General features: G+C 38.6%; 3 protein-coding genes across 5 annotated transcripts; 2 read left to right on the plus strand and 1 right to left on the minus strand.

Moving 5' to 3' along the window:
- Window positions 1-1,309: 1,309 nt before the first annotated feature.
- casr (calcium-sensing receptor) lies at window positions 1,310-5,999 on the minus strand. Its single transcript, XM_042431779.1, has 6 exons — window positions 5,815-5,999; window positions 5,414-5,720; window positions 4,371-5,210; window positions 4,039-4,269; window positions 2,750-2,873; window positions 1,310-2,654 (listed from the first exon to the last, which is right to left on the minus strand). The coding sequence occupies exons 1-6, from the start codon at window positions 5,997-5,999 to the stop codon at window positions 1,519-1,521; spliced, it is 2,823 nt and encodes a 940-aa protein (XP_042287713.1). The 3' UTR covers window positions 1,310-1,518.
- Window positions 6,000-10,724: 4,725 nt separating this feature from the next.
- On the plus strand, window positions 10,725-15,570 carry zgc:175280 (cationic amino acid transporter 2 family protein). Its single transcript, XM_042430466.1, has 11 exons — window positions 10,725-11,100; window positions 11,212-11,367; window positions 11,591-11,747; window positions 11,905-12,038; window positions 12,139-12,361; window positions 12,619-12,755; window positions 12,850-12,952; window positions 14,056-14,189; window positions 14,281-14,447; window positions 14,682-14,790; window positions 14,901-15,570. The coding sequence occupies exons 1-11, from the start codon at window positions 10,731-10,733 to the stop codon at window positions 15,041-15,043; spliced, it is 1,833 nt and encodes a 610-aa protein (XP_042286400.1). The 5' UTR covers window positions 10,725-10,730; the 3' UTR covers window positions 15,044-15,570.
- A 582-nt stretch (window positions 15,571-16,152) lies between these two features.
- On the plus strand, window positions 16,153-24,865 carry kif20a (kinesin family member 20A). Of its 3 annotated transcripts, none has more exons than XM_042430461.1 (19): window positions 16,153-16,359; window positions 17,248-17,428; window positions 17,879-18,004; window positions 18,100-18,219; window positions 18,512-18,650; window positions 18,821-18,996; window positions 19,587-19,686; window positions 20,101-20,313; window positions 20,684-20,795; window positions 20,885-20,959; window positions 21,085-21,228; window positions 21,343-21,511; window positions 21,647-21,799; window positions 22,024-22,163; window positions 22,408-22,510; window positions 22,852-23,050; window positions 23,140-23,231; window positions 23,331-23,468; window positions 24,142-24,865. In XM_042430461.1, exons 2-19 carry the CDS (start codon window positions 17,261-17,263, stop codon window positions 24,514-24,516), a joined length of 2,742 nt encoding a protein of 913 aa, XP_042286395.1. In that variant the 5' UTR covers window positions 16,153-16,359; window positions 17,248-17,260; the 3' UTR covers window positions 24,517-24,865. The 3 variants fall into 3 exon arrangements, with proteins under 3 accessions (XP_042286395.1, XP_042286397.1, XP_042286396.1); XM_042430463.1 differs by lacking the exon at window positions 24,142-24,865 and adding an exon at window positions 23,971-23,997; XM_042430462.1 differs by lacking the exon at window positions 16,153-16,359 and adding an exon at window positions 16,915-17,048.
- The last annotated feature ends 60 nt before the right edge of the window (window positions 24,866-24,925 follow it).

The raw sequence follows: 24,925 nt of genomic DNA on the forward strand, positions 1-24,925 counted from the left end.
ATTATTATTATTATTATACTATTGGGGTTTTTCAGTTTACCTATTTCTGAGAGGACTTTGGACATTTTTACTGACATGTTGGTTCATGTTTATTACAGTTAATAATAGATTTCTTTGCAGTCTTTGTTTTCTTTTCTTTACAAAGTTCAATTGAAATTTAGTTCTAACCAAAGACACCCCAAATAAGATGGCATTGACTTGGCAATTGACCTTGACAGACAGCCTGTTTTTGAAAGACTATACTTCCATTTCTTTTGTTATCTTGTGAGTGACTGTAACAAGCGTAATCACTTAGTATTCTATGTTCTGCTTTCATCCTGTAATTATGTGTGTATGGTGTGACTCATACATCCTCTGGTTATATCTGTCCCATTAAATAGCCTGAAATGTCCTCTGGTCAAATGTTGTCCCATATTATTCATCAGGCCTACATGCTGAACACTTTGTATTAACTACACAGTTGATTTGTCAGTGAGCCTGAGTTGTCTGTCCTAACCAAGCTTTGATTTATGTTTATGTATCTGGTCTTCAACAACCTTGCACCATTTACCCTGAGTTAATGTCAGTTACACCTAAATAAGAAGAGTGTAGCTGCTCTTGGAGGTTGTATTTAGACACAGCAGTGATTTGAGCTGAATGCTGACAATGAAAATGCTAATATGCTGATGCTTAGCGGATAGAATGTGAACCATGTTAATCGTTGTGCGTTAGCTAAAATTAGCACTAAACACTAAGTACAAACAAGTCATTAGTTTTGCAGGTATTTGGTCATAATTGGACAAATTAAAATTTTGACCAGATGATTACACTAGATGAAAAGTAAGGGGATCGCCAAAGGGAATTACATTTCAACCTGAGGGTGACATGGCTGTCTGTACCAAATCCAGCTAGTTGTTGAGACATTTCACTCAAAATCATAAATGTCAGGGAATCAGCGAGGTCAGTGGGATTCATCCTCTGTGCAGTATGGATTTCTGTACCAAATTTCATTGCAATCCCTTCAATAGTTGGACCAAAGTGGTGGACCGACTGACATCCCAACATTGCCATCCCTAGAGCCATGGATAAAATAGAGGTCAGGTGGGCTTTGTCAAACATAAGATGCAGGATTTCAGAACTCTTATTTTTGTTTTACAATATTATCATGTAAAAGTGCCGTGTGTTGATTGTTTTTGGATTCCATAAGCATATACTTAAGTATTTTTCTTGATGGATGAATGAATAACCCTCCACACAAAAAACAACAAGGTAAGGATCTAATGTAATGTTTTTAATTGTACAAAATATGTATTATTAATATCTGGCTTAGTGTACATCAATGTTAGGCTTAAAATAATAAAAGTCACAGGATTCCAGTACAATATATTAGCTGGACTGATATTGTTTTCCTGCAAGTAACATGTCATCTTTCTGACAAAATAGGAGAAAAATGGGAAAAAGAAAAGGTCTATGTGTAAATAAATTTCAAAATGAAGTCCAAAATACACGATATTAATGGGATTACTGGTGCATACACTATCACATCAGAGAACTCCTTCTTGATTCCTCAAAGCTCAAGGACAGAGTAACTGTTCCACTGCCAAAGCTCACCCTTGGCTTATGCTTTCCTGAGGGTGGATCACAGTCATTGCTGTTTGTCTTGAGGCTGATGGATGAGGACGGAGTGGAGGCAGAAGATCCACCAATGCTGCCGGACTTTTTTCTTGATGCTGTGCTATGTTTTAGTGTAGCTTTGGCAGCCACTTTGAAAGCATGGGCTGCCGTGCTGCATCGGACTTCCTCGATAGTGTTCCTGGAGGGTTTGAAGAGAATGATGTAGACCTTGTTGAAGAAAATACAGGCCAGCATCCCAAAACTGGATGCAAGTATAGCAATGACCTCCACAGCTGAAACAAATTTGCCATAAGTACTAAAGTAGGCAGGAATGAATGAGATCCAAACAATAAAGAATATGAGCATGCTAAAAGTGATGAACTTGGCCTCTGTAAAGTTTTCTGGAAGTTTTCGTGATTTAAATGCAAAGAAGAAACATATAGCCGCCAGGAGGCACGTGTAGCCGATAAGAAACCCAAGAGCCATCACAGAGCCCTCGTTGCAGGTGATAAAAATAATCTCATCAATGTCATGGTTCATATAGCTGGAAGGAGGGGCATTGTAAAGCCAGACCACACATATCATTACTTGGACAAATGTGCAGAGAAACACCAAAAGAAACTGCAGGTTTAATCCCCACCATTTACGGTGGAGACTTGTTGGGATCTTGGCTTCAAATACCAAAAGCACTCTATTTGTTTTCACAAGGATGCAGGAAATACAAAGAACAAAACTGATCCCAAAGGCAGGTTGGCGCAAACGGCACATCCAATCCTTCGGCTCTCCGATGAAGATGAGAGAGCTGGAGAAGCAACAGATAAGTGAGAACAGAAGGACGTAAGACAGTTCTCGGTTTGTGGCCTTCACTATTGGGGTGTTGCGAAATCTGACAAACACTCCCATTACAAAAGCTGTCAAGACAACACCCAGCACTGCACATATGGCCAAAGCTATCCCGAATGGTTCTGTCCAGGAAAGAAACTCGATTTCCTTCAGGAAGCAGAATGTATGGTTCCCATTGGACCAGGAGTTATTTGGACACTTGGTGCAAACACTGGCATCTGTATAAATAAGAAGTCATTTGTGTTAGAACTGCAACATTCATAAGTTGTAACATTAGTAGAAATGAGATTGTGAATGTCTGGCTTCTCAGTACCTTTATGATAACTGTACTCTCCGTCTGAGCACTCGGTGCATTCAAAGCAGCATGTGGGCATACTGTCTATGATCCCCTTTCTTGTGCCTGGTTCACAGTCCTCACTGCAGTTTGAGAATGGCACCTGCGAGATATAAAACAGACAGAAAAAATAAACATAAACAAGGTAAATATGTGTTCAATTATAATTTATCCAGGATTTTCTATAAAAATAAAACAACCAGGGTTCCACTTCCCAAAAGCACCTAAAAGCTGCAGGAAATTGAGATTTTGCGATTGCAATAATAAACGTAAATTCAAGAAATCTCCGCAATATTTGCAAGATCTTGGAGTTTTGCTAAATTACTGCAACTTTTTCACATGAAATGGCCAAAACAACAGACCTCTTGTGATTTGGACCAATTGTTGCATTTTGTGTCATGGTAACTTACGTCATCACATTCAGCAAGGATTCAGGCACGCATTCAGGTGGAAGATGGACAAATCTCACCCGCCAACAAAAATTACTGCCATAGACTGAGCAAAACGATTCCCAGATGTTCCCAAATGAGGTTTGCATTTAGTTAGTCAGAAGAATACAAGCTGATGTGTTGTTCAGACATGGACATAATCTGCCTCAAACATAAAAATGGGCACTTTGGAAATGAAACTATATTTTATGTTGATGGATTTATTTTAATGGCATTATTGACTGATTTTATTTGGTGCTAATGTTGAGATGAAAGTTTATTTAATAAAGTCTTACAGAACACAGTATTTTCTTTTTTTCCTGTGGTTCTCATATTCAGAAAATAAATTTAAAAATTAGCACTGAAATATAGTTATTTCTCTTAGAGCATTTAGCTAAAGAGCCTGATAATTTTCTCAAAAGTTGGCAGAGACCAAAAAACAGAGCTAAAAGAAGAGTGAATATTAAACTTTAATTCATCAGGTGGACACCAACATGACTCCAATGAATGCTAATGTTGGTCTGTGTCTACTGGATGTGTTAATGGGTACCTGCTTCCTATCATCTTTGACCTTTGATAATATGTTTAATGTTGTGTTTACAGCTTGTTTCATTGCCGCCAAGTGGACAAAAAAGTCTGTTAATGCAACCTTAAATCCATGGACTGAGGATGCTTTTGTCTGCAGCCGCAGAACAGCTGTTTATCAGCAAGTTTTAAGTCTTCTTTCCTCACTGTGATTACATGCTTACCTGCAGGAGATCATGTCTAGAGAATGAAGAACACACCAGCAAACACCAGAGTACATTAATGGGAACATACAAAACAGTGTGAATGACATACCTCAGAGCTGTATCCATTCCACAGGATCTTTGTCTTGTCAATGGACAATTTGGCTCCTCTCTTGGTGTGCATATTGTAGTATCCAACCTCCTCAAACACAACAGAGCCATCTTCAGTAGACCTTTGCCAGTTTATAATGGTGTAGTTTGCTGCCAACTCTGCGTTCTCATCAAAGTGCATCTTCTCCCCCATACTGTTGGTGTAATTCAAATGTCTCAGCTGCTTCAGGGCCTGTGAAGCAGAACCACACATTTGGATGATTCACATATTAATAAATTGATTAAGTAAAGTCTTTAATTGCTTTGGTAGTGGGTAAATGCACAACATTTTACCTGCCATGCTTCCATTTTCTTTATATCTGCACAGGAATTGTTAGCAAAAAGTCCATGTCCAGGTGTGCAGGTGACGATGTCCTGCAGGGCCTGTGCAATGGAATAAACTGCAACATACACATTATAGGAGATTCGAAGGTGTGTGTAGTCCAAGTATGGGGTCTCAACACTTGTGATGTCTTCCTCACCAGTACACAAAGGCCTGAAACTAGTGCTGCCATTCTCACTTTCTTGGAGTCTTGGGCTGTCTTCCAGATAACAGTTGAAGGTTTCTTCCCAAAACTCCCTGACAAATTCATTATGACTGTCTTTCTTTGGTTGGACTTGTTGCAAGAACTCTTTAAAGCCAGATATGCGTCCCGCCTTTAGAGCAAAGCCAATAGTCCCAGCCACAACATCAAGATACTCTGGTTTAGCAATAAGGGACGAGCTTGCCCAAGCTTCACTGGCTAACCAGATGCGATCTGTGATGTTTCTCCTGACCATCTCTTTGATTAGAGGCTCCACATCTGGGCCGCTGGCAAACACAACAATAACTTTTGCTGTGGAGTTCTCAATTCTGTCAGCCAGTGCCTGGATTTCATGATCCTCAAAGTACTGAGAAATAAGTTCATTTAGGTGAATGCAGATGTCTCGCTCTTCTGTCTCTTTCTCAAACTTCTCAATCCCTGGGCGTCCATAGTCATCATCAGAGGCCACGGCAATGACCCAGTTCCATTCAAAGTACTCAATTATGTCTGCCATGGCTGTGGCCTGGTACTCATCTGTAGGAATGGTTCTCATGAAGGACTTGTATTGATTCTTGTTACTCAGTAAGCGACTGGAAGAGGCATAGCTGATCTGAAACAGGAAAGATTTCATGTCATCCATAAAGTTTGTCATCTTCATAAAACACATAATCCAGGAGACTGTATGTTTCCTGTAAAAAGTATAATCAGGTGAAAATGTATTGTGTGTGAACATAATTTTCAGGATACAGGGTTGCCATGTAACATTTGCTCTGATTTAAGGCCACGCCTGAGGTGGAGTATTGACTTACTCACCTGAGGAATATAAAAAAGACCCAGTAAATTTGCAACTGCTGTGGAGACAGCAGATCCAGCTGCTCCTACTACTGCGATGGTTGATGGGATGTGATCAGTGCAGTTGCAAAACTCATCTAAATTCAGGGAGTCAATCTTATTTTGGGCAACAAAACTAAGGGTGGCCTCCAAGGCTTTTGAAACCGCGTTGCATGTGTCAAAGATCCTGTAGCCCAATGTGATGTTGGGCAGGAGAGTGCTGCTGTTATTAATCTCGTCAATTGCAAAAATCATGGCCTGGAGCCAACGGAACCCACGAAAATTGAACCTGCAAAACAACGTAGCATGGATTTAGATGAGTTGAGCACACTCAGTTTCCAGAAATGCATTTTGCCAACATGTTAACCAGTCACAAATTTTACCTGACACACTCTGTGGATTCTGGCCGGGCTGCGAGGTCTTGGTCTTTGGATGCAACACCAAAGTGTATGGGGAAAAGACCTCCAAGCAAAATATCACCAGTCATCTGTGCTCTCTGACGGGGTCCATAAGTTGAAATGACATAACTGGACCCCAACAGTATCAGATAATACAGAACAAATCGCATCTTTTTTTCTGTTGGGTAGGATTATTCCCTACAACTCCCCAGATTGAAGATACTCTAAATATTATCTTCTCTCATCAATCTGCCTGCTGTGTTGTTTTGTGTTATTCATGTTTGCACTGATGGGAATATTTGACTGAAGGAAGAAAGAGAAAAAAACATGTTATGTTCTTGATAATTCAGCAAGGTATAAAAATAATTGTTGTAGCAGGGTGCAACTTTCCCATCTAGACAGGAACAGAAGGCGATAGAGGCCAACATGACCTGAGGCTATTTTTACCTTGCAGGACTCATTTTTTAAGAGTTTAGATTTTTTTAAGAGCTGACTTCTCTAATAACGTCTCTACAAAGAGATGAAATTTAACATTCAAAAGATTGTATGTCACATTCATTTAGAGGGTCGTCATACTGCTTGAAATATCCATCTGAACCGAAATAGACGCAAGATTTACATGAGCTGAGAGTGAAGTCACACTCTAATGACCCTCCTTCCTGTAAATGCTCAGTCTCATGCTGCTGTGGCCAGTGAACCCAGTCACCATGGAGAAAAGCTATAGCAGCCCTGCTGCATCTGACTAATACTCCTGGAAAAATGCTGGGGCAGAGCTGTGATAATGAAGTAACGTCTACAAAAGTCACTCACTGCCATATTAACCATTATAGAGAAGTTCTAAAACCATAACTCTAAAATTTTTATTCAACTTCTCATTGCCATTGCTTTGGATGGAAAGCTCATTTTGTATTAAAATATCAATTTCCAAAAGAAGTATTGTAGAGGGGGTTTCATAACAAAGGAAAATACTCTACAACATATTCATATCCAGCATCCAGTTGGTATTCACTGTCCTGCCAAGTTTTACCTTTGTAAATTACCAAAAAAAAAAATAAATTAAAAAAAATATTTATTAATATAATTCATTTTTGTTCCAAATTGATACAAATACATTAAAACATACTAATGTTTTCTAGCAAAGTAAAATCAGTAAAATACCCTTAATCATAAAGTGCGCTGACTAATGCTGGATTCTATAAAATAGTTCTTCTGTGCTTTTTAACACACAAAGTAGGCTGAAACAAATAAAGCATTGAACATGGAAAATAACACAGGACAGAACTTACCGCTTGAACTCCTGAGTGTTATTTAAGTACAGTCAATCTGCAGCTATGAATTTTGAGGCCTTTAACCAAAATATCCCAGGTGCTGAATGAATTCACTGGACAATGGTGTTAGTTTCTGGACCTCTTTCTCCATATGAATCATTAACAGAGAGAGGGGTAGTCCATTTCCTTCAGCTAATGAAGTCTACTCACAGTTCACTCCCCCCTGAACTAAAATCACCACAACCAAAAGTGGCGAATGAGAATGAGTAGGGAAGGTTACTTTAATTAGCAATTATCCACTATTGTTGCTGCATTACAACAATACAATCATGCAAACTAGCTACCTTCATTGACAACAACTAGAAATAAAAGAAATAGGTGTTTCTGTAATTTTTCAAATATAACAATCTTTTCTCCTTCTCATACATGTCCAAAAGGTAATACCAACATTTTATGAAGGCTTACTTCAAGTTTTCAGTCAGTTGTTTAATCAAACAAGGAAAAACTCTTTTCAAACACATCTCAAATTGAGTGTCACAGTGCAATATAACCATGTTAATTATATTAATGGAAAAAAAATAAACTCTCAGTACTTTTTGTACCCACAAATTAAAAATTTGCCCTTCTTATTCAGTCGTTCTTAGTGCCTTTGTCTGCATGTGCTTGACATGCAGTGATCATCGTTCCAGGCATGCAGGTTTAATTCATGATGCCAGGAACCCCTAGAAGCAATGGATTGCATCGTTACGTTATACAAACAATTAGTTGTCTCCTTATGCTCTGATGAACGAGTCTTCAATTTGTTGCTGAGCAGATGTCTCCAGTAAAAACTATTTCAGTTTACAACATGTTGACTTATCTGTGCCCCAACCAAACGCTGTGTCCACGAGACCTCAGACGCATGAGAGATCTTAAAGGTCTGCACACTAAATCTGCTTTGTAGTTTTTTCTTTGTTTCATGAAACTTCTTTACAGCTGGAGGAAGTCCTGCCCTTCAGCTATACAAGAATCACATTAAATAAATAAGAAACTATAAAGCAAACCTGGAATCAGAACAACTCCTATAGAGCAGTTTTGTCAGCAGCAGGAGATTCAGAGATCATAAAATGTTTTCAAACCCTGTATCAGCAGAGCTGAGAATACTGCCCTCATGTGGCGGATGAAGAATCACACACACAAATTATTTTAGTAGAAGGATTGTTGTAGATTTCTGTAATGAACACAGCTGCAAAATCTCCATTCTTTATAAAGTTAGGCTAACTTTTAGTGAAAAGACAAAACATGAACTCATACTAGAAACCCTCCTTTGTTGAGCTATGTGGTGTGTTTTATTGTTTTCACATCAGTGTTTTCAGGCCAAAATAAAATAAAATGAAACTTAATTATAATGATTTGGTAAGTGCTCTCTGGCTTCGCATAACAAATAAATCACATTGTATGATACTCCTGCACAGTCTTTTGTTTATGAGCCCTTTTAATAGGTTTATTAATTAAAGCAAGGTGACAGCAATATTTTATACAAGTATTTCATTTAAACTAAATGGCAGTAAATGGTCATTTTGTGCACTGCTTTAATTTGTTGCCTTTTAATATTCCAGGTACAACATCAAAAATTGTATAAAATAAAATCTTTATTTTTTGGTTTATTTTAAATGTCAATCATGGTATTACTAACCATTCTCCACACTTTCTCATATGACTCACAAGTGAGAATGTTTTTTAACTCATTCATTATGAAAATTCATACAAGAGTCATATGTTAGCAATTACTGACCATTTCAAAAAGGCCTCTGAGCACTTTGATGAGGAATTGAAGCAAAATCTGGTTTATAGGCCTCCATCATATCAGCGTATCGGCACATACATGGAGACACTGAATGTTTTGTCAACTGCTTTATGAAATGTATGTTACTGTCTGACATGCCAGTAGTGCCCTCCAACAAATCATTCTGATCCTCTCCTCTTCCGAAGTGGCACGTATGTCTGAAATGTAACATAATGTGTAAAAAATGTCGAGCTGTGAAGAGTCCACAGTGAATGGATTTATCCTCACAAATAGTGTGGTCTGAGACACATCAAAACACAGTCGCACACACGGCAGTGTTCAGCTCAAAAGGTAAGGATGTCTTTCTTAATAAGTATACTGGATGTGATCATAGTTTATTAGCTAGTATCAGTTTGGTCAATTCAACATATGCATCATTTTAAAAGGAAAGGTTATTATCTGATTCGTTATTTAGTCAGAGATGAATCATCAATAAATCATGTAAACAGTAAGATAATACATGTATACTTAACTCCTTTATTTCTGTCTTGTTTTAATTAGCTCACTAATGACACTTGAATAATGTGATTATTCAAGAAATAATCACTGTCTAACAAGGACGAGTAAAATTCTTATATTCTCAAACAATATTTATATCTTTACAGTTTGTGGGAATGAATACCACTTACTGTGCAGGAACTGTACTTTGTCATAAGGTTCATTTACAGTATGCATTTGTATGTGCCTATGCTTATAGCTCATTGTATATGATATAAAGGTGATCTTGTTTATTTCATAGTAATTGGTAGGTTCAAAGACCATGTGCTGCACAACACAAACAGAAAAATCACGTGGTTGTGTTATGAGAAATTATGAAAACGTTCTCCTGTGTGCCTCTCACACTTACAATCATTTGTGACATAATATTATAAACTGTATCTGTGGTTACATTAATACCAATAGCTGATTGGAAATAAACTTGGATTCAAGATTTGTCAGCGCAATGATGAAATGATTTGGAATGAAACAAATCCATAAAATTAGGAAGATATTTTACTTGTAAATGAGCGTACTTGTGGCAATTTTTTTGAATAGGGGCAATAGATAGATAGATAGATAGATAGATAGATAGATAGATAGATAGATAGATAGATAGATAGATAGATAGATGTGTGTGTGTGTGTGTGTGGTGTGTGTGTGTGTGTGTGTGTGTGTGTGTGTGTGTGTGTGTGTGTGTGTGTGTGTGTGTGTGTGTGAATAACCAAAAGTATATACAAAAGGTACTGTACTAAATAAAAGTAAGTAGAATAAAAAAGTTTAATACAAATAGAATTTTAAACCTTAAGGCAAGACATGGCTATTAATGTGCAAATTAAATGTAAAACGTGCTTTTCCACTCAGTGGAGGAGTAGGAGTGTAGGGGGTGTGTAGTGTTGTCCATTATGTGCAACATCGTTCTCTCCACGACCAACTCCAGCACAGAGCCTGCCTTCTTTATAAGTTTGTTCAGTTTCTTAAAGTCGCCGGCTCTGATGCTGCTGCCACAACAGATGGCTGCAAAGAAAATTGCATATATGCATACATGCAACATATGCAACATCTTGCTGCACACATTGAAGGACCTAAGCTTCTTCAAGAAGTAAAGATAGAATAAGTTAAGTTTCCCTCTTTTGAACAGAAAATGTTATTAAGTCGGTTGTTTAAAGTGATTAAAATCACAAGCTCTCCTTTGTTCAAACCACTCTTTATGGTTTGTCTTTTGAAAATCTTAAATTTTAAATATATGCTCCACCCCTGTGTCAATCTACAATCCCATTTTGTGTCTTAAGTAATCCTCACACTGAATCCAAAATGTTTTGATTAATAGGATGTCTGGTGCAAAGATACTGCTATTCCTGCAGAGCCTGTCACGCAGGAAACCTCTGGAGCCTGAAGGAGAGGTGTCCAACTTTCGACGATGCCTGACCACACTTGACCTGGTGGCTCTGGGGGTCGGCAGCACACTGGGGGCCGGTGTGTATGTGCTGTCAGGAGAAGTGGCCAGAGCAGTGGCTGGGCCAAGTATCATAATCTCCTTCTTGATAGCCGCAGTGGCCTCAGTCTTTGCGGGACTGTGCTATGCTGAATTTGGAGCTCGTGTTCCCAAGACTGGCTCGGCCTATCTCTACAGCTATGTGACTGTGGGAGAGATATGGGCTTTTATCACTGGCTGGAACTTGTTGCTGTCTTATGTCATAGGTAATAAATGAGCCTCAAGTCTAAAATAAATAGATTTGTTTTTTATGGTTGCTCATAACACCCCTCTGTTTCTGTGAATATTGTGTCTCCTGCTTGTTTTCTGTTTTTAAGGGACATCAAGCGTAGCCAGAGCGTGGAGTGGAACCTTTGATGACCTCATTGGAAATGTCATTGTCAAGTCTCTGGGCAAACAGGCTGCGATGGATTTACCTGGATTAGCTCCTTACCCAGACTTCTTCGCAGCTGGCCTCATAATGCTCTTGGCAGGCAAGTTTCACAATCTAAACCTCTATGACTTGTTTCCAAATGTAAAAATGTACAATTGTAATTCATTTGTTTAAAGAAATTAATGAAAATGACACAATTAGTAGATGATCATTATTTGCAGTACACTAGAGATGCTTATTGAATAATCTTTCTATATTTGACAAACAAGTCTCCGCTGTATTTACAGTCAGGATCAGCTGTATATTTTCTGTTTCCTTTCTAGGGATTCTTGCATTTGGTGTTAAAGAGTCTGCCATTGTAAACAAGGTTTTTACAGCAGTTAACATCCTAGTGTTGCTGTTTGTTATCCTTTCTGGCTTCATAAAGGGAGACATCGACAACTGGTACATTGGTGAAGATTCTCTCCTAAATGCATATGAGTATGGACTCCTATTTTTCTATATACTGTACCATTAAGAAAAAAGCATGGTTGGTTCCACACAGTCACCTCTTAATAATATAGATAAGTGACCTATCTATCTAAATGTGGGTAGTTATCAATCAATTATTACTTAATGACATGTCTATTCTTTGCAGAAACCATACATCACTGAATGAAACTACCAGATATGGCAGTGGGGGATTTTTCCCTTTTGGTTTTGAGGGAACATTAGCAGGAGCAGCCACTTGCTTTTATGCATTTGTTGGATTTGACTGCATCGCTACAACAGGTAAATGAATTGACACAGATACAGTACACTGCAAGACTAAAAGGCATATTACAATATAACACAAAAGACTTAGTATAAAATCAAATGTGTTGCTCTTTAGGAGAGGAGGTTCAGAACCCTCAGAAGTCGATCCCTCTTGGTATCGTGGCATCCCTCCTCATCTGCTTCCTGGCTTATTTTGGTGTGTCTGCTGCCCTGACTCTCATGATGCCATACTATTTGCTCAGTGTTAACAGCCCACTGCCTGTGGCCTTTACATACATTGGTTGGGGCCCTGCAAAGTATGCAGTGGCTGTGGGATCCCTCTGTGCACTGTCAACAAGGTATGACACACAATGTGCCATTTACAAACCCAACTCCACAAATCAAAGCAAAATTAGCTTGTTTTACTTTACTTCAACTTAATTTCATTTTCAGTTTGTAGGGTAGTTCATTTGTATTTTAAGCTTATCAGCAGAAAATCCCTGCAGTACAGTACATAATTTAAATTAAGAACATTGGAATCAATATTACACATTAAAACAGAAACAACTTAGCAGATGGTTATTGATGGAGTCATTAGAGGTTTTTTTCCCCACAGCCTACTAGGCTCCATGTTCCCAATGCCCCGTGTTCTCTTTGCCATGGCCAGGGACGGACTTCTCTTCAGACCTCTCAGTAAAATGAGTGACAGACAAAGTCCTGTCATAGCTACACTGGCTTCAGGTGTTGTAGCAGGTAAAACTCATGAAAATCTGAAGTATTTTTTTATGACGATGAAGAGGAAATTATTTAAATCTATATTAATTATTCTTGGTTTATGACTTTGCAGCTATCATGGCATTATTGTTTGACCTGAAGGCGCTGGTTGACATGATGTCCATTGGAACACTCTTTGCCTACACTCTTGTTGCAATATGTATTCTCATATTAAGGTATGATTCATCATAAATACTTAGGACAATGAAAGTTGTTATTACTATTTTTGTTTGTGAAAAAGCTTATATTTATATGAATGGAATGTGTGTGTGTGTGTGTGTATGTGCGTGTGTGTGTGTGTGTGTGTGTGTGTGTGTGTGTGTGTGTGTGTGTGTGTGTGTGTGTGTGTGTGTGTGTGTGCGCGTGTCTGTGTGTGTGGGTGACAAAACATGCCTATGTGGAAACACCTGGCAGGGCTATATAGCACATGTACAAAGCTTTAAGCAGGTTAAATGGTGAGAACAAGAGAAAATGCTGTTGTTCATGTGTAACTCAATGCCTGTTGACAGTCTTACAGTATAAGTTTTGTGTGGATTATAGTATGTCTGGTAAGATTCTCAGAGAATTAGGTCATGTATTTGTCAAACATAACAATATTCACTTTACAAATGCTTTAAAAAAAATTCTTTGCCTCAGGGATTAATGAGACATTTATTATTATAGACTTGACACATAATATATGCATTATATCAAAATAATGGTTGATAATACTTACACAGTACTACTTGACAATATGTTAAATCATCTGTATTGTGCACAATTTCCAAGGAAATAATCCCCAAAAATGTCCCCCAAAAATCCCCAAATGAAACTGAATGTAATGAAATCAGATAGCAGAACAAGAAACAATGATCAAGAAATGTCTGCAAGAACGTTTAGAACAGTATTTAAAGATTTAAAGAGGTGGAGAGTTTAACAAAACAGGAAGTTTCTCTCTGTTTTGCAAAGCTGTTGTGAAACTCTACTGGTTAATGAGCTAATAGTACACTCTGATCCACTGTCATTAGCAGCTGTCTGAGACAGTTTCTGCATTAACAATGCAATTTGTATTCCATTTCAATGCCCACAGGGGCTGATTAAGGATCATTAAATAAGATAAGATTGACGTAATGTGTGTTGGAAGCATTAATAGCACATAAACTATATTACAGGCAGGGATTTAAATAAATTGAACCAGGACAAAAAAAAGAAACAAGAAAGTTTAAGATACCTGTATCAATATACAGAAATAGAAAATGTTATATCAACCCAATTTATTTATATCTCCTCACTTTTATAGGTACCAAGCAGATCTCAGCGAGGAGTCGAGTTTGAGCAAACCAGAACCATTTACAGTCAGTGGAATATTATGTCCTCCTTCACAAGCCACCACACGGACATCAAAAAATCTGTCTGTTTTAGCTGTTTTTATTAGTAAGTGATCTTCTTCACATCATCCTTATTGTTCTGTATACAGATGATTTTTATTGTCAATAATTCCTGGAACTTACAATGTTCTCCTCAGTCTTTCTAGCCATCATCTTAAGCATCTTCATATCCGGGGCTGTGGACTCCCTGCAGGCCCTGGAGTGGTGGAGTCTGCTCTGTGTTTCTGTGATCATACTGATGCTGGTCCTCATTATCCTGATCATCTGCAGACAACCACAGAGTAGAACAAAAGCTGCTTTCATGGTATGCCATGATCTTAAGGGCTGTTTTTCTGGGAGAACATTACAATAACATAGTTCAGTAATTATTTCAGTCAGTGAAGAGACAATAAGGAAAGTATTAACTTTGATTACTGAGTGTTGGAAATCCCTCCTAACAGAAAAAAACTGAGTACATTTCTTGCAGTTGTAAAGTTCCAAACATGGAGACTGTGTCATTTTTATTGCTTTACCTTTCATGGTGTTTCTGCTCTTTCAGGTTCCTTTTGTGCCTTTGCTTCCTATTTTTAGCACCTTTGTCAATATCTATTTAATGGTTCAACTTGGATCAGATACATGGATCCGCTATGCTGTGTGGATGGCAGTAGGTATGTGAACAATATCACTATAAATTGTAAACTTTCATTAAAGCAAAGTGTGTGAAAATGACTTAATAATCAAAGCATTAACACAGATGATGTGATTTTTCTTTGAACAGGTTTAATAATCTACTTTGGTTATGGTGTTCATCACAGTGTGCAGAAACAAAGGCTTCAAAATTCACACAACCGTGTCAGTATTCACAACATCACCACCACTATGGAGCAAAACTTTGAACCTGGACAAGATTTTGATGGCTAAACGGTGTGACAGGATTGATTTATGGATATAAACATTCAGCAGGCAATACAAACTTGGCCAATATTAATCAAAAATTGAATTATTTCCACTAAATGACATTACTCTAAGATCAAATTCCACCTCATTATTTAAGAATGAATTTGTGGAGGATTGTTCATAGTCCTATGTGTAATATTTTACAAAGAATAGAGCAATGTCCAATGGTATAATGCCAATTCAAGTACAAGATAGACAGGCTTTGTTTAAGAGCCAAAAGATAACATTTATCTTGGAGGTAAATGCTGCCACTAAATCTAGTTCTTGCAATATGTAATTAATATACCACATTTGGTCAAAGAGATGACTGTGGTAAAGTTCCCTGACTTTCTTTTATAATTGACACAGGTAGTCCACTGTATGCAAACTCCTAACGTATAGTCTAATCCAGTGTTATACAACGCTGTTTGATATATTTGTATCACTTTCCATTATCAGATGTAACATTTTGTTATATGCACATGAAATAAACTTGAAAATTTAAGTTTTAAGATCTACAAGTGAGTCTTTCCTGCCTCCAGACTCTGTTATTACATACATACACACATACACACATACGTACATATCATCAAAGTAATGAGGAGGAATTATACATCAAAGTAATGAGGAAGAAGTATTATAAGAATGGACAATCTGCTGTCACTCTCATTTACCAGATAATGTGATAGTGTAATATCCCCTTTCTCTCTTTCTTTCTTTTTCTTTCTTTCTTTCTTTCTTTCTTTCTTTCTTTCTTTCTTTCTTTCTTTCTTTCTTTCTTTCTTTTTCTGTCTTTCTTTTCTATATAAATTAAATCCAGTGTGAGAACCTTATTAGCCCCATGAATGTCTTATAAGAACAAGGTAACAAGTTAACAAGTGAGCACACGTCCACAAATTTTGAAAAACACGTTATATTAATTTACAACATGTGACAGGAACCCATGAAGGCCGACTTTTTGTTCAAGGAGGAACAGTTTACATAGAGCACCTTGTGAGTTCGTACGTCCATGCATGGCAGCCAATCAGATGGCAGACAGCGGAGAACAGAGCGATTCAGCCAATCAGCGACTCGCTCTGCAGGGGAAGCGCATTGTTCAAAAACCAAACGCAGTCCGGTAAAAAATAAACTCAGCTGGGGCTCAGCTCAGAGAGCGCATCGAAACCGAGACGAAGCTGTAGGTTAGGGTTAGCCAGTTAATTCAAGTACATGAGCTTTAGCGACTTTGCATAGTTAACATAAGAACATTTATTAGATAAGTTGCCGGAAACCGGTTGCTAGTAGCACTTTTGGAAATCGAGGTAAGTTACATTAACTTTTGGTTAAAGCTGTGTCGTTTGCATGTTAAACAACAGTACACCTGCTAGGCACGACGACGGTGTAAAAATTTGACAAATAAAGCAAATTATAAATGCTGACTGGACTAATACAGAGATAACGTTAGCCAACAGTAACGACATTCATATGTTTGGTTCATGTGACCGCATAAAACAGGTTGAAACGGTTATAATTGAGGTTAGCTAATATGAGCGAGAATAAACTGCCTTCGTAAGGTTAACACTAAGCTTCGAAATCTATTTCATTAACTGCCAGGACAGTTGAGTTTTTTGCATATAAAGGGATACTCTGGTTTCAAACAGTCAAACCTGACTTCTGGCCACCTCATGATAAGGTTTATCAATACTCTACATACCTAAAAGACACATTAAAATTGTCATTGACTGTTTCTTAAAGATTTGGGGAAGTATCTTGTGTGTACAGCCGCAGTAATGGCGGCGCCGCAAGATGGCGGAATCTGTTGCCGTCTGTAGTGCAATCCTTCTGCACCAAAACTAAACTTGTCAGGGCAGGTGATAGCCCGGGAAATCATGTTCCTGTTTGGCTACTCAAGCAGATACTATTTGGCTTTGAAGGGCGAAGTATTCTTCATGCAGTCTTTATGTGTTTTCTCAACTCTCTCTTGACACACCTTTATTTTTGCTAATCATCTGTGAGTGAGCTGCTGCAATTATTTCAATGCTTAATTGTATCAAACATTTTAGTCTGACAAATAAACATGTTTTCATGTATTCTGTATGTATCCTGATGGCTCTATGTGAAGACACATTACAAGATGACTATACATGCATCTCCTGGTTTACAGCCAGGTAATTACTTCATACTTACTCATGAACACTTCTTTGCAACAGGTAACTGTTCAGCATGGCGCTGTCTTTGTCCTCCCCGTGTGGATGCCCTTCTGACGAGGAGGAGGAAATGGCTGTGTTTGAGTCCACAGCAGCAGAGCTCGGAAGCCTGGCCAGACCACGTCTACCTGAGATCTCTGTCATTTCTCCGGGTCTGGACACTCGGCCGTCCATCACAGAACAGGTGAGAGGAGTTGGGAGTATGCTTTTGTGTGCTGTGAGTTTTCATTGTAAACAAATCAGGTTTGTTTACATTCATCATCTCTCACCAAAATGCATAGTGTGTATTCTCAAGACCTAAGAAGATATATTAAATGAATGTCCTACCTGGGGGAACATTTGTGAAGCCTTTTGTTAAATGTTTTGAAACCTACAAAGCATTGATGTGTTTTAAGGCCGCAACTACTGATTATCTTAATTATTGGCTTATTTTTCAGATTAAATGTTTAAGTCTTTAAAATGTTTAAAAAAAAAATATATGTATTGAAAAATGACAAGCACTATTCTGTAAAACCAAAGGTCACGTTTCAGATTGCTTGTTTTGCTTTTAAGTATCAAAAGAGTTTCCCATTAATTTTCTGTTAATTGGCTAATCGATTGTTTCAGCTCTAATGTTTTTAATCCATGTTTCCAGAAACTGGCAGGAAAACCTGCAGTGGTGAGACAAGGAAGCGGTGGTGAAGGGAACTCAGAGAAAGTGATGGTTTATCTGCGCATTCGGCCACTTACTGAGGCGGAGAGAGAAGTGGGAGAAGAACAGGTCAGACTTTGATCACAACGTTGCAGCCATCAGCATTTCCTCTAGTGTTTGTTTTGTTTTTTATACTGTTTGCTAAGAGTTTTCTCATCTTGTAGGGTTGTGTGAATGTCCAAGATGAAGAGACTCTTCTGCTCAAAGCTCCAAAGGACTCTCAGAACATGAGGACTGCAGAGAGGGGCGTCACTCAGAGCATTCACAAGTTTAGCTTCTCAAAGGTTAGAGAGTCACATGTTTACCTGCAGTAAATATAATTGTTGATGCTGAGTTTTATAAAAACAAAAAGAAAAATGGGGAAAAAGACTAATTTTGTTGGTGACCTGGATGGAGATGACTGATATGCTTAACATGTTTGTTCATTTATTTATTAAATCAACAGAACTGATCATATTGCTGGTAAATATTGTATGTAGTCACTGTTCTAAGATTACTATGAATGTCAGTAATAGCCAAGGAGGCCTAACGCTGGAGAAATCTTTACATAAAGATATTTTTACCCATCTTTATTAGATCTTAGGACCAGAGACGACACAGCAACAGTTTTATGAGTGTTCAATGAAGAAGATGGTAAAAGATGTGCTTCAAGGAGAAAACCGCCTGCTCTACACTTATGGTGTCACCAACTCTGGAAAGACTTACACCATTCAGGGTAAGATTTTTTTTGTACTGGTGATAGCCCAGGTTTTATTGTAATGGTAGTGTTTGCGGCTCTGTGAGTTGGGTTTGTTGTGGATGCTGATATAGCTTTTAGTGCTTACATGATCAGTTAAGTACCTAAAATGTAAACATTTTTAAAAAAAACTTGACTTTGACTCACAGGGACTGGTCAAGAGGCTGGCCTCCTGCCACGGGCTTTAGCGTCTCTGTTCAGAAAACTGCAGGGTCGTCTCTACGGTGGCATGGACCTGAAGCCTGTCATGTATCAGGATGTAAGACATCTGGACCCCGGTGAGGTCAGGGTGGAGGAAATCCGCAGAAACTCCCTGCTTAAAGAGGTAAACAGAAGAACCTTCTCCAAAGGTCTAATATATCTTTGTATATTTCTGTCTCGTACTCCTGGCCTTTTCTCTCACTGCAAAGTGTCATTTTCAATAACTCATCCTGAACTCAGACATAAACAAGGATTCCATCTTGTTCAGTCGGTTAAAACCTGCACTCAGTTTTGATTATGTTTTAAGCCTGTGAAATATCCAGCTAGAATCAACTGAGCCAAACTAGATATGTGTTGGATAAATGAGTGCACTATGGGGAGTGTTTAGATGATGACGTGACTCTCACACAGCTTTTTAAGTGTAAAATTACATTTACAACTCTCTTATATCACTTAAAAGTCCGTTTTCAGTGTATGTGCGCTGGAGGTGTCAAATTTCTACATCACACTTGTGTAAGTTGTTTATTGGACTGTAATTGGCCTCCAGACTAGTTGTGATGTCACAAATCATGCTCATATGTACACGTCTTAAAATTCAGGTTTAAGGTGACCACAGAGAAACTTTTCCCCTTTTAATACAATAAGCAAAACACTTTTCTGAGTTCTTACACATAGACACTGTATGTACTGATGAACTCCTCTTGTGTGTTACAGGATGAGAACCAGACTTCTCGTCGAGGTGGCACCACTACGATTTGGGACAGCGGCATTGGAGGACTCTCCTCTACAAGTAACATTGCTACCCAGCTGGAAGGTAAGGAGGACGGTTTGAGTGTTGCAGTTACAGCTACTAAAATGACTCATTGTGACTGGAGCTCTATATGCTTAATTGCATACACACCACATAGACAACAAGGTCAATTTACATCCAGTTAAATTCATACTTGATTGAACCGATTGAAAACAGCCCCACAAAGTGTTTCAGTGAGTATAAAATATGATAAATTGTGATAATATTTATGGTTTTCATTGCAAGGTGATGTTTAATCTTGTGTCTAAAAAAAAAAAAAGAAATAACATGCTAAGTCCTCTTCTTCTTAATTCTTAAAAATGTATTTTATTGAGGGATATCACCATTAATGTGTTGAGATACATGTATATAGTGGAAGATTCTTAATTATCTTACTGTCTTCTAAAATATGGCACATTTTGGATTTTCTCCCTGCAGACACTGACAGTGTTTGTCTGGAGCCTGACAGCCTTTCACACAGCGGAGGTGACGACCTGGAGGCAGGGGTGCAGTTTTCTATCTGGGTGTCCTTCTATGAGATCTACAACGAGTTCCTGTATGACCTACTGGATGCTGCACCCTCCATGCAGCCCAGGAAAAGAGTCACACTGCGGCTTAGTGACGACAAGCAGGGCAACCCCTATGTGAAGGGTAACATTGACTCATTCTCAGAAATAAAGTTTTGTAGTACAATAAACTGTTTAGTATATTATCAGTTTCAGCCTCTTGAAGCTCAGTGGCGCTTTACAGTTCATTTAGCAGGAAATGATGTTAAAAACTGTAAACTGGCTCTTTCTGCACTTTACCTGCAGTCTTTTCACACCCCATTTGGGTGCGAGTGCAACACCACATTATAAGAAACACTGCAGTAGATGATGATGAAGCAGTATCTTTGCTTTGTTATAATTTTAACACGGGTCTTTTAAATATCAGTACAGTAAAATATAAAACATGTTGTGTTGTTGCTGCTTTTTTACATTGATGGAATACAATTTTTATCTACTTCCTCTTGTTATATCAGACCTGAACTGGATCCAGGTCCGCAGTGCTGAGGAAGCTTGGAAGATTCTGAGGGCTGGACGTCGTAACCAGAGCTTCGCCAGCACTCATCTCAACCAGAACTCAAGCCGCAGGTAGGGGCACATTAAACTTTTGCCTTTCAAACCTTATTTTGACAGATTTGTATGACTAACACTTATTGCATCTATTATCATCCTCTCAGCCACAGCATTTTCTCCATCCGTGTCCTGCACGTCCGCCCAGAGGTCAATTCAGGCCAGACGATGCACATCAGCGAGTAAGTTTAACCTATTGTTACCTACTTAAATGTTTATTTATTTAATATATATTTATTTTGAGCTCTTCTATCCTTCACATTTTTAAAACGTGATAAAACAATGACTCTTACTGTCTCCTTTGTAGACTGACTGTGTGCGATCTGGCTGGGTCTGAACGCTGTAAAGAGCAGCGTAATGGTGAGAGGATGAAGGAGGCTAACAACATCAACACCTCCCTTTTAACACTGGGACGCTGTATTGCTGCTCTGAGGCACAATCAGAACAACAAGTATGTGCTAGACCATAACTTGTGTTGAACAAATATTTTATCAGTTTTTATTATATTGGAATGAGCTGTTTGAGAAAGAGCCACATTTTGAAAATTTCTTCATAACATCCACAGGTCACGACCCCCTCAAGTGGTACCCTTCAGGGACAGTAAACTGACCCGGGTGCTGCAGGGATTCTTCTGTGGCCGAGGAACCTCCAGCATGGTGGTCAACATCAATCCATGTGCCTCCATCTATGATGAGACTCTCCAAGCCCTCAAATTCTCAGCTATTGCCACCCAGGTAAAAAAAAAAAAAAAAACACACTTAAATTGTATATTTAACTTCTTTTTAGAGTGACTGATTTAGTCTTTAGGGATAAGATCAAAGAAAATAATGAGAAATTTAAAAAAATATATATCCCTTATATCGTTTCAGCTTGTCCATGGCCCATCCACAAAGACCAGAGTGGCCTACATCCTTTCTCTCCTGCGTGAGCCAACAGCAAATGGTAATGACAGCACTGTGATTGAAGAGGAAGAGGATGAGAGTGATGTTGAAGATGGAGATATCACCTTGTTAAATACTGAGGTAATATCTTCTATCATATCACGTGAGAGCAAAATATTTACTTTTCACTTTTATACACATGTATAAAATAATCATAAACTGTTGCTATACAGAATTTTGCACATTTAGATAATGTCTTTAAGATCAACTAAAGTCAGTTAAAACCCAGGCAGTGAGGGTTTAGAAGGCACCGCATTAAAAATGTCTCAAAAACAGACACTAACAACTGACTGTACTTTATTAAGGCTCTGCTGCAGGCCATCGATGTCCTGAAGAGAGAAGTGCAGCGCCAGCGGAAAGAGAAAGAAGTCCTTGAGGCCAATGTGCGAGAGCAAGTGGTCTCTGAGATGATGGATGTCATCTCTGGAATGCAAGATGGTTTCCGGTGTGTGTTGAGGACATGTAATAAAAGTATTTCTAGCAATGGTTTAGATGCAAAACTAAGCAGTTCCCTCTTAATAGAAATTACCCAGCAAACATTGTCCTTTTTTTTTCTTTTCCTTTTTTGTATTCTTCATCAAAAGGAAAAACAACCCCTCTATGGGAAGTTGTAACGTTAAAATAATAAGAAAATGCTGAGCTTTGAAATGAATGCAGATACTAAGTTGAGATGTCTTCTCGCCCTGTAGTGAGACCTTGGAAGCAGAGAGGGCTCTAATTGAAGAGAGATGTGAGGACAAGATAACTAGTCTGCAGAAACATTTGAAGAAATTCTACAGCGAAGAGCTAAAGGTGAGAACTGAATGATCAGCTTTAAGTTGTAAAGTAAAATACACAATAAAACTATCCCATGAAGGTCTGCAATCAGAAGTTGTTTGATATTTAGTTTGTGAATAGGTATTGATCTGTGCTGTGATTAATACTGCATATATTGTCTGTCAGAGTCTGTTTCCTGGTCATTTTCTGTTTGGTTGACTTTGAGGCAACATTCTGTACAATTTACACATCAGTTTGTAATTCAAAGACAACATATGTTCACAGTGCAGCTATGTGGATCTATATTTGTATACCTTTCTGTATTAGACATAAGAGTGTGTGTGCTATGAATTCTTTCTTTTCTTCCTGTCTTTTAGGAGCGTGATGAGGAGATTGAAGCTTTGAGTGCTTTGCTTGAGAAGAATAAAGTAACTGAATCGGTCCCTGCATCAGTGCCACAGGAAGACTCTGAGGGGCCTCGACGTTCTCGGCGCCTCACCACTCAGAAGAAAATAGAAGTTACACTGCGCACTGAGCTCAACCAGTGCCGCACCGAGCTGCTTACCACGACACAAGGTACAGTCTGACTGAAAGACTGCTCTGATTATGTGTTGTCTAGATACTGTTAATGGTAGTTGACTGTGTTGTTCTGCTTGCCTGTACAGAGATGACAAAGCTGAAGATGCAGCTTGAAGTCCCAGGTTCAACAGGAACCCTCACCAGTTCTGCTGACCGCAAGCTGGAGGAGGGTCAACGGGTCAGTAACTACTATATCAAACGCAGCATCGCTTTTTACTTCACGTGAGATCCTCCATCCTCAGAGAAGCTAAAATTCAGATTTTTTCCCCCCCAACAGAATCTTCGACAGCTGCGCCTGGATTTACAAAGGCTCGGGACAGACCTGCAGTCTGGTGAACGAGCCTGCTGTCGCAACACAGGAGGGGAGAGGCTGCGTCAGGCGTTAACCGCTGCAGACGAGACGCTAGTCAAACAGGTACATGTATTATCATTATGTCATTTATATTTTAAAAACAAAACAAAACTGAGCTTTTCTGAAAACCATGCTTCTGTGTTCTAAAAAAAAAAAAAAGGTGCCTAAAAACATTCAGCTAAACCAATTGGTATAAAATTCTTTACAAACAATAAGTATCATAGCAAAATAGTTGAATTATGTCACTTAAAGGCTTCCTATCTAACATGATCATTTTCAGTTGGAAAAGATAAGTTTCCAAATAAAAAATGTAAAATAAGGTTTTGCTCTCTACTGCAGACATAAAGTAACTCTGAAAAAATCCTGAACCAAACTTCAAATAGGGCAGAGTTGACAGTAATTACAGTTCTGCTCAGTTTGATGCTGATTATGGATGCTCTAACCTTAGAGAAGCAGTAATTATTAGTCTTTTTAAAGAAGCATCTGTTAAAAGTGCAATTCTCAATTTTGCTTTTTTTTTTTTCTCTCCCTCTACTTTTCACTAACAATCTTGATGCACAACCAGCTTTTAAACTAAACTGGGGTTTATAACATCTGCACCAGGTGATAACTGTGCTAGAGCATGTTTTAGGGTGGCTTTTTTCCCCCCCGTCACTGTTCTTTACTACTCAACCTCCCACCATCACCTTCACTTCCCCGTGTTCTTGTCTAACCCTGTTGGCTGACTTCTTCTTAGGACCAAATCCTGATGGAGCTCCAGAATGGCCTGATCCTGATCAAAGCTGATTTAAGGCGTAAAGCAGAGACCCTGGCTCAGATGAAGCCTGACCAGCCCCAGCTGCCCCCCTCGGGCTTCGCTGCTTCCGCCACACCGGGGTCATGCAAGAAGAGGGGCTGCGCGGCCGCCGCACCAAGTGACACTGAAAACCGGCCTCCGCAAAAACGGCCCCTTTTCCAGTCTCTGTTCTCGACACGCACACCGACGCGTAAATACGGCTGCACTGCTGCTGAAGCAAATCTTACCCCCTACTCACGGATCTTGCGGTCTCGCCAGCAGTCTCCACCTCCTAGTCCTGTCCCCACCCCTCGTAGTCTCCGGGGGAAATACTGAGAGCTCTTTAGAGCTTCAGAGCGAGTGTGTAATTGCTGTTAACTTTATGGTATTTTTATAGTTTTATTTTATATATATATGTTCACTATTTGCAGTGTCGTTACCACACTGTTGTCATGCCAAATACAGTTATAATGTTCATGCCAGCAAAACAGTTATGCTTTAAATGAGGTTGCAGTGTATAACAAAGGCAATTGAGGTGCTATTAAGCTCTGTAGTGAATAGTTTTGGACTATATGATAAGAATCAGTATAAGATTATTTGTGTAATCAACCATCTCTGCTTCTGCAGGTCCTATATGCCTTTAACTACATTTCTGTTTTCTACAATAAAATCTATGAAAACTTTTTTTTTTTGTAGTCTAAATACTAAAGAAAGATGCATTTTAAAAGATTTTTTTCACTGTACT

Source organism: Thunnus maccoyii, chromosome 13 (genome assembly GCF_910596095.1).
Source record: "Thunnus maccoyii chromosome 13, fThuMac1.1, whole genome shotgun sequence".
In the NCBI taxonomy this organism is placed as follows: domain Eukaryota; kingdom Metazoa; phylum Chordata; class Actinopteri; order Scombriformes; family Scombridae; genus Thunnus; species Thunnus maccoyii.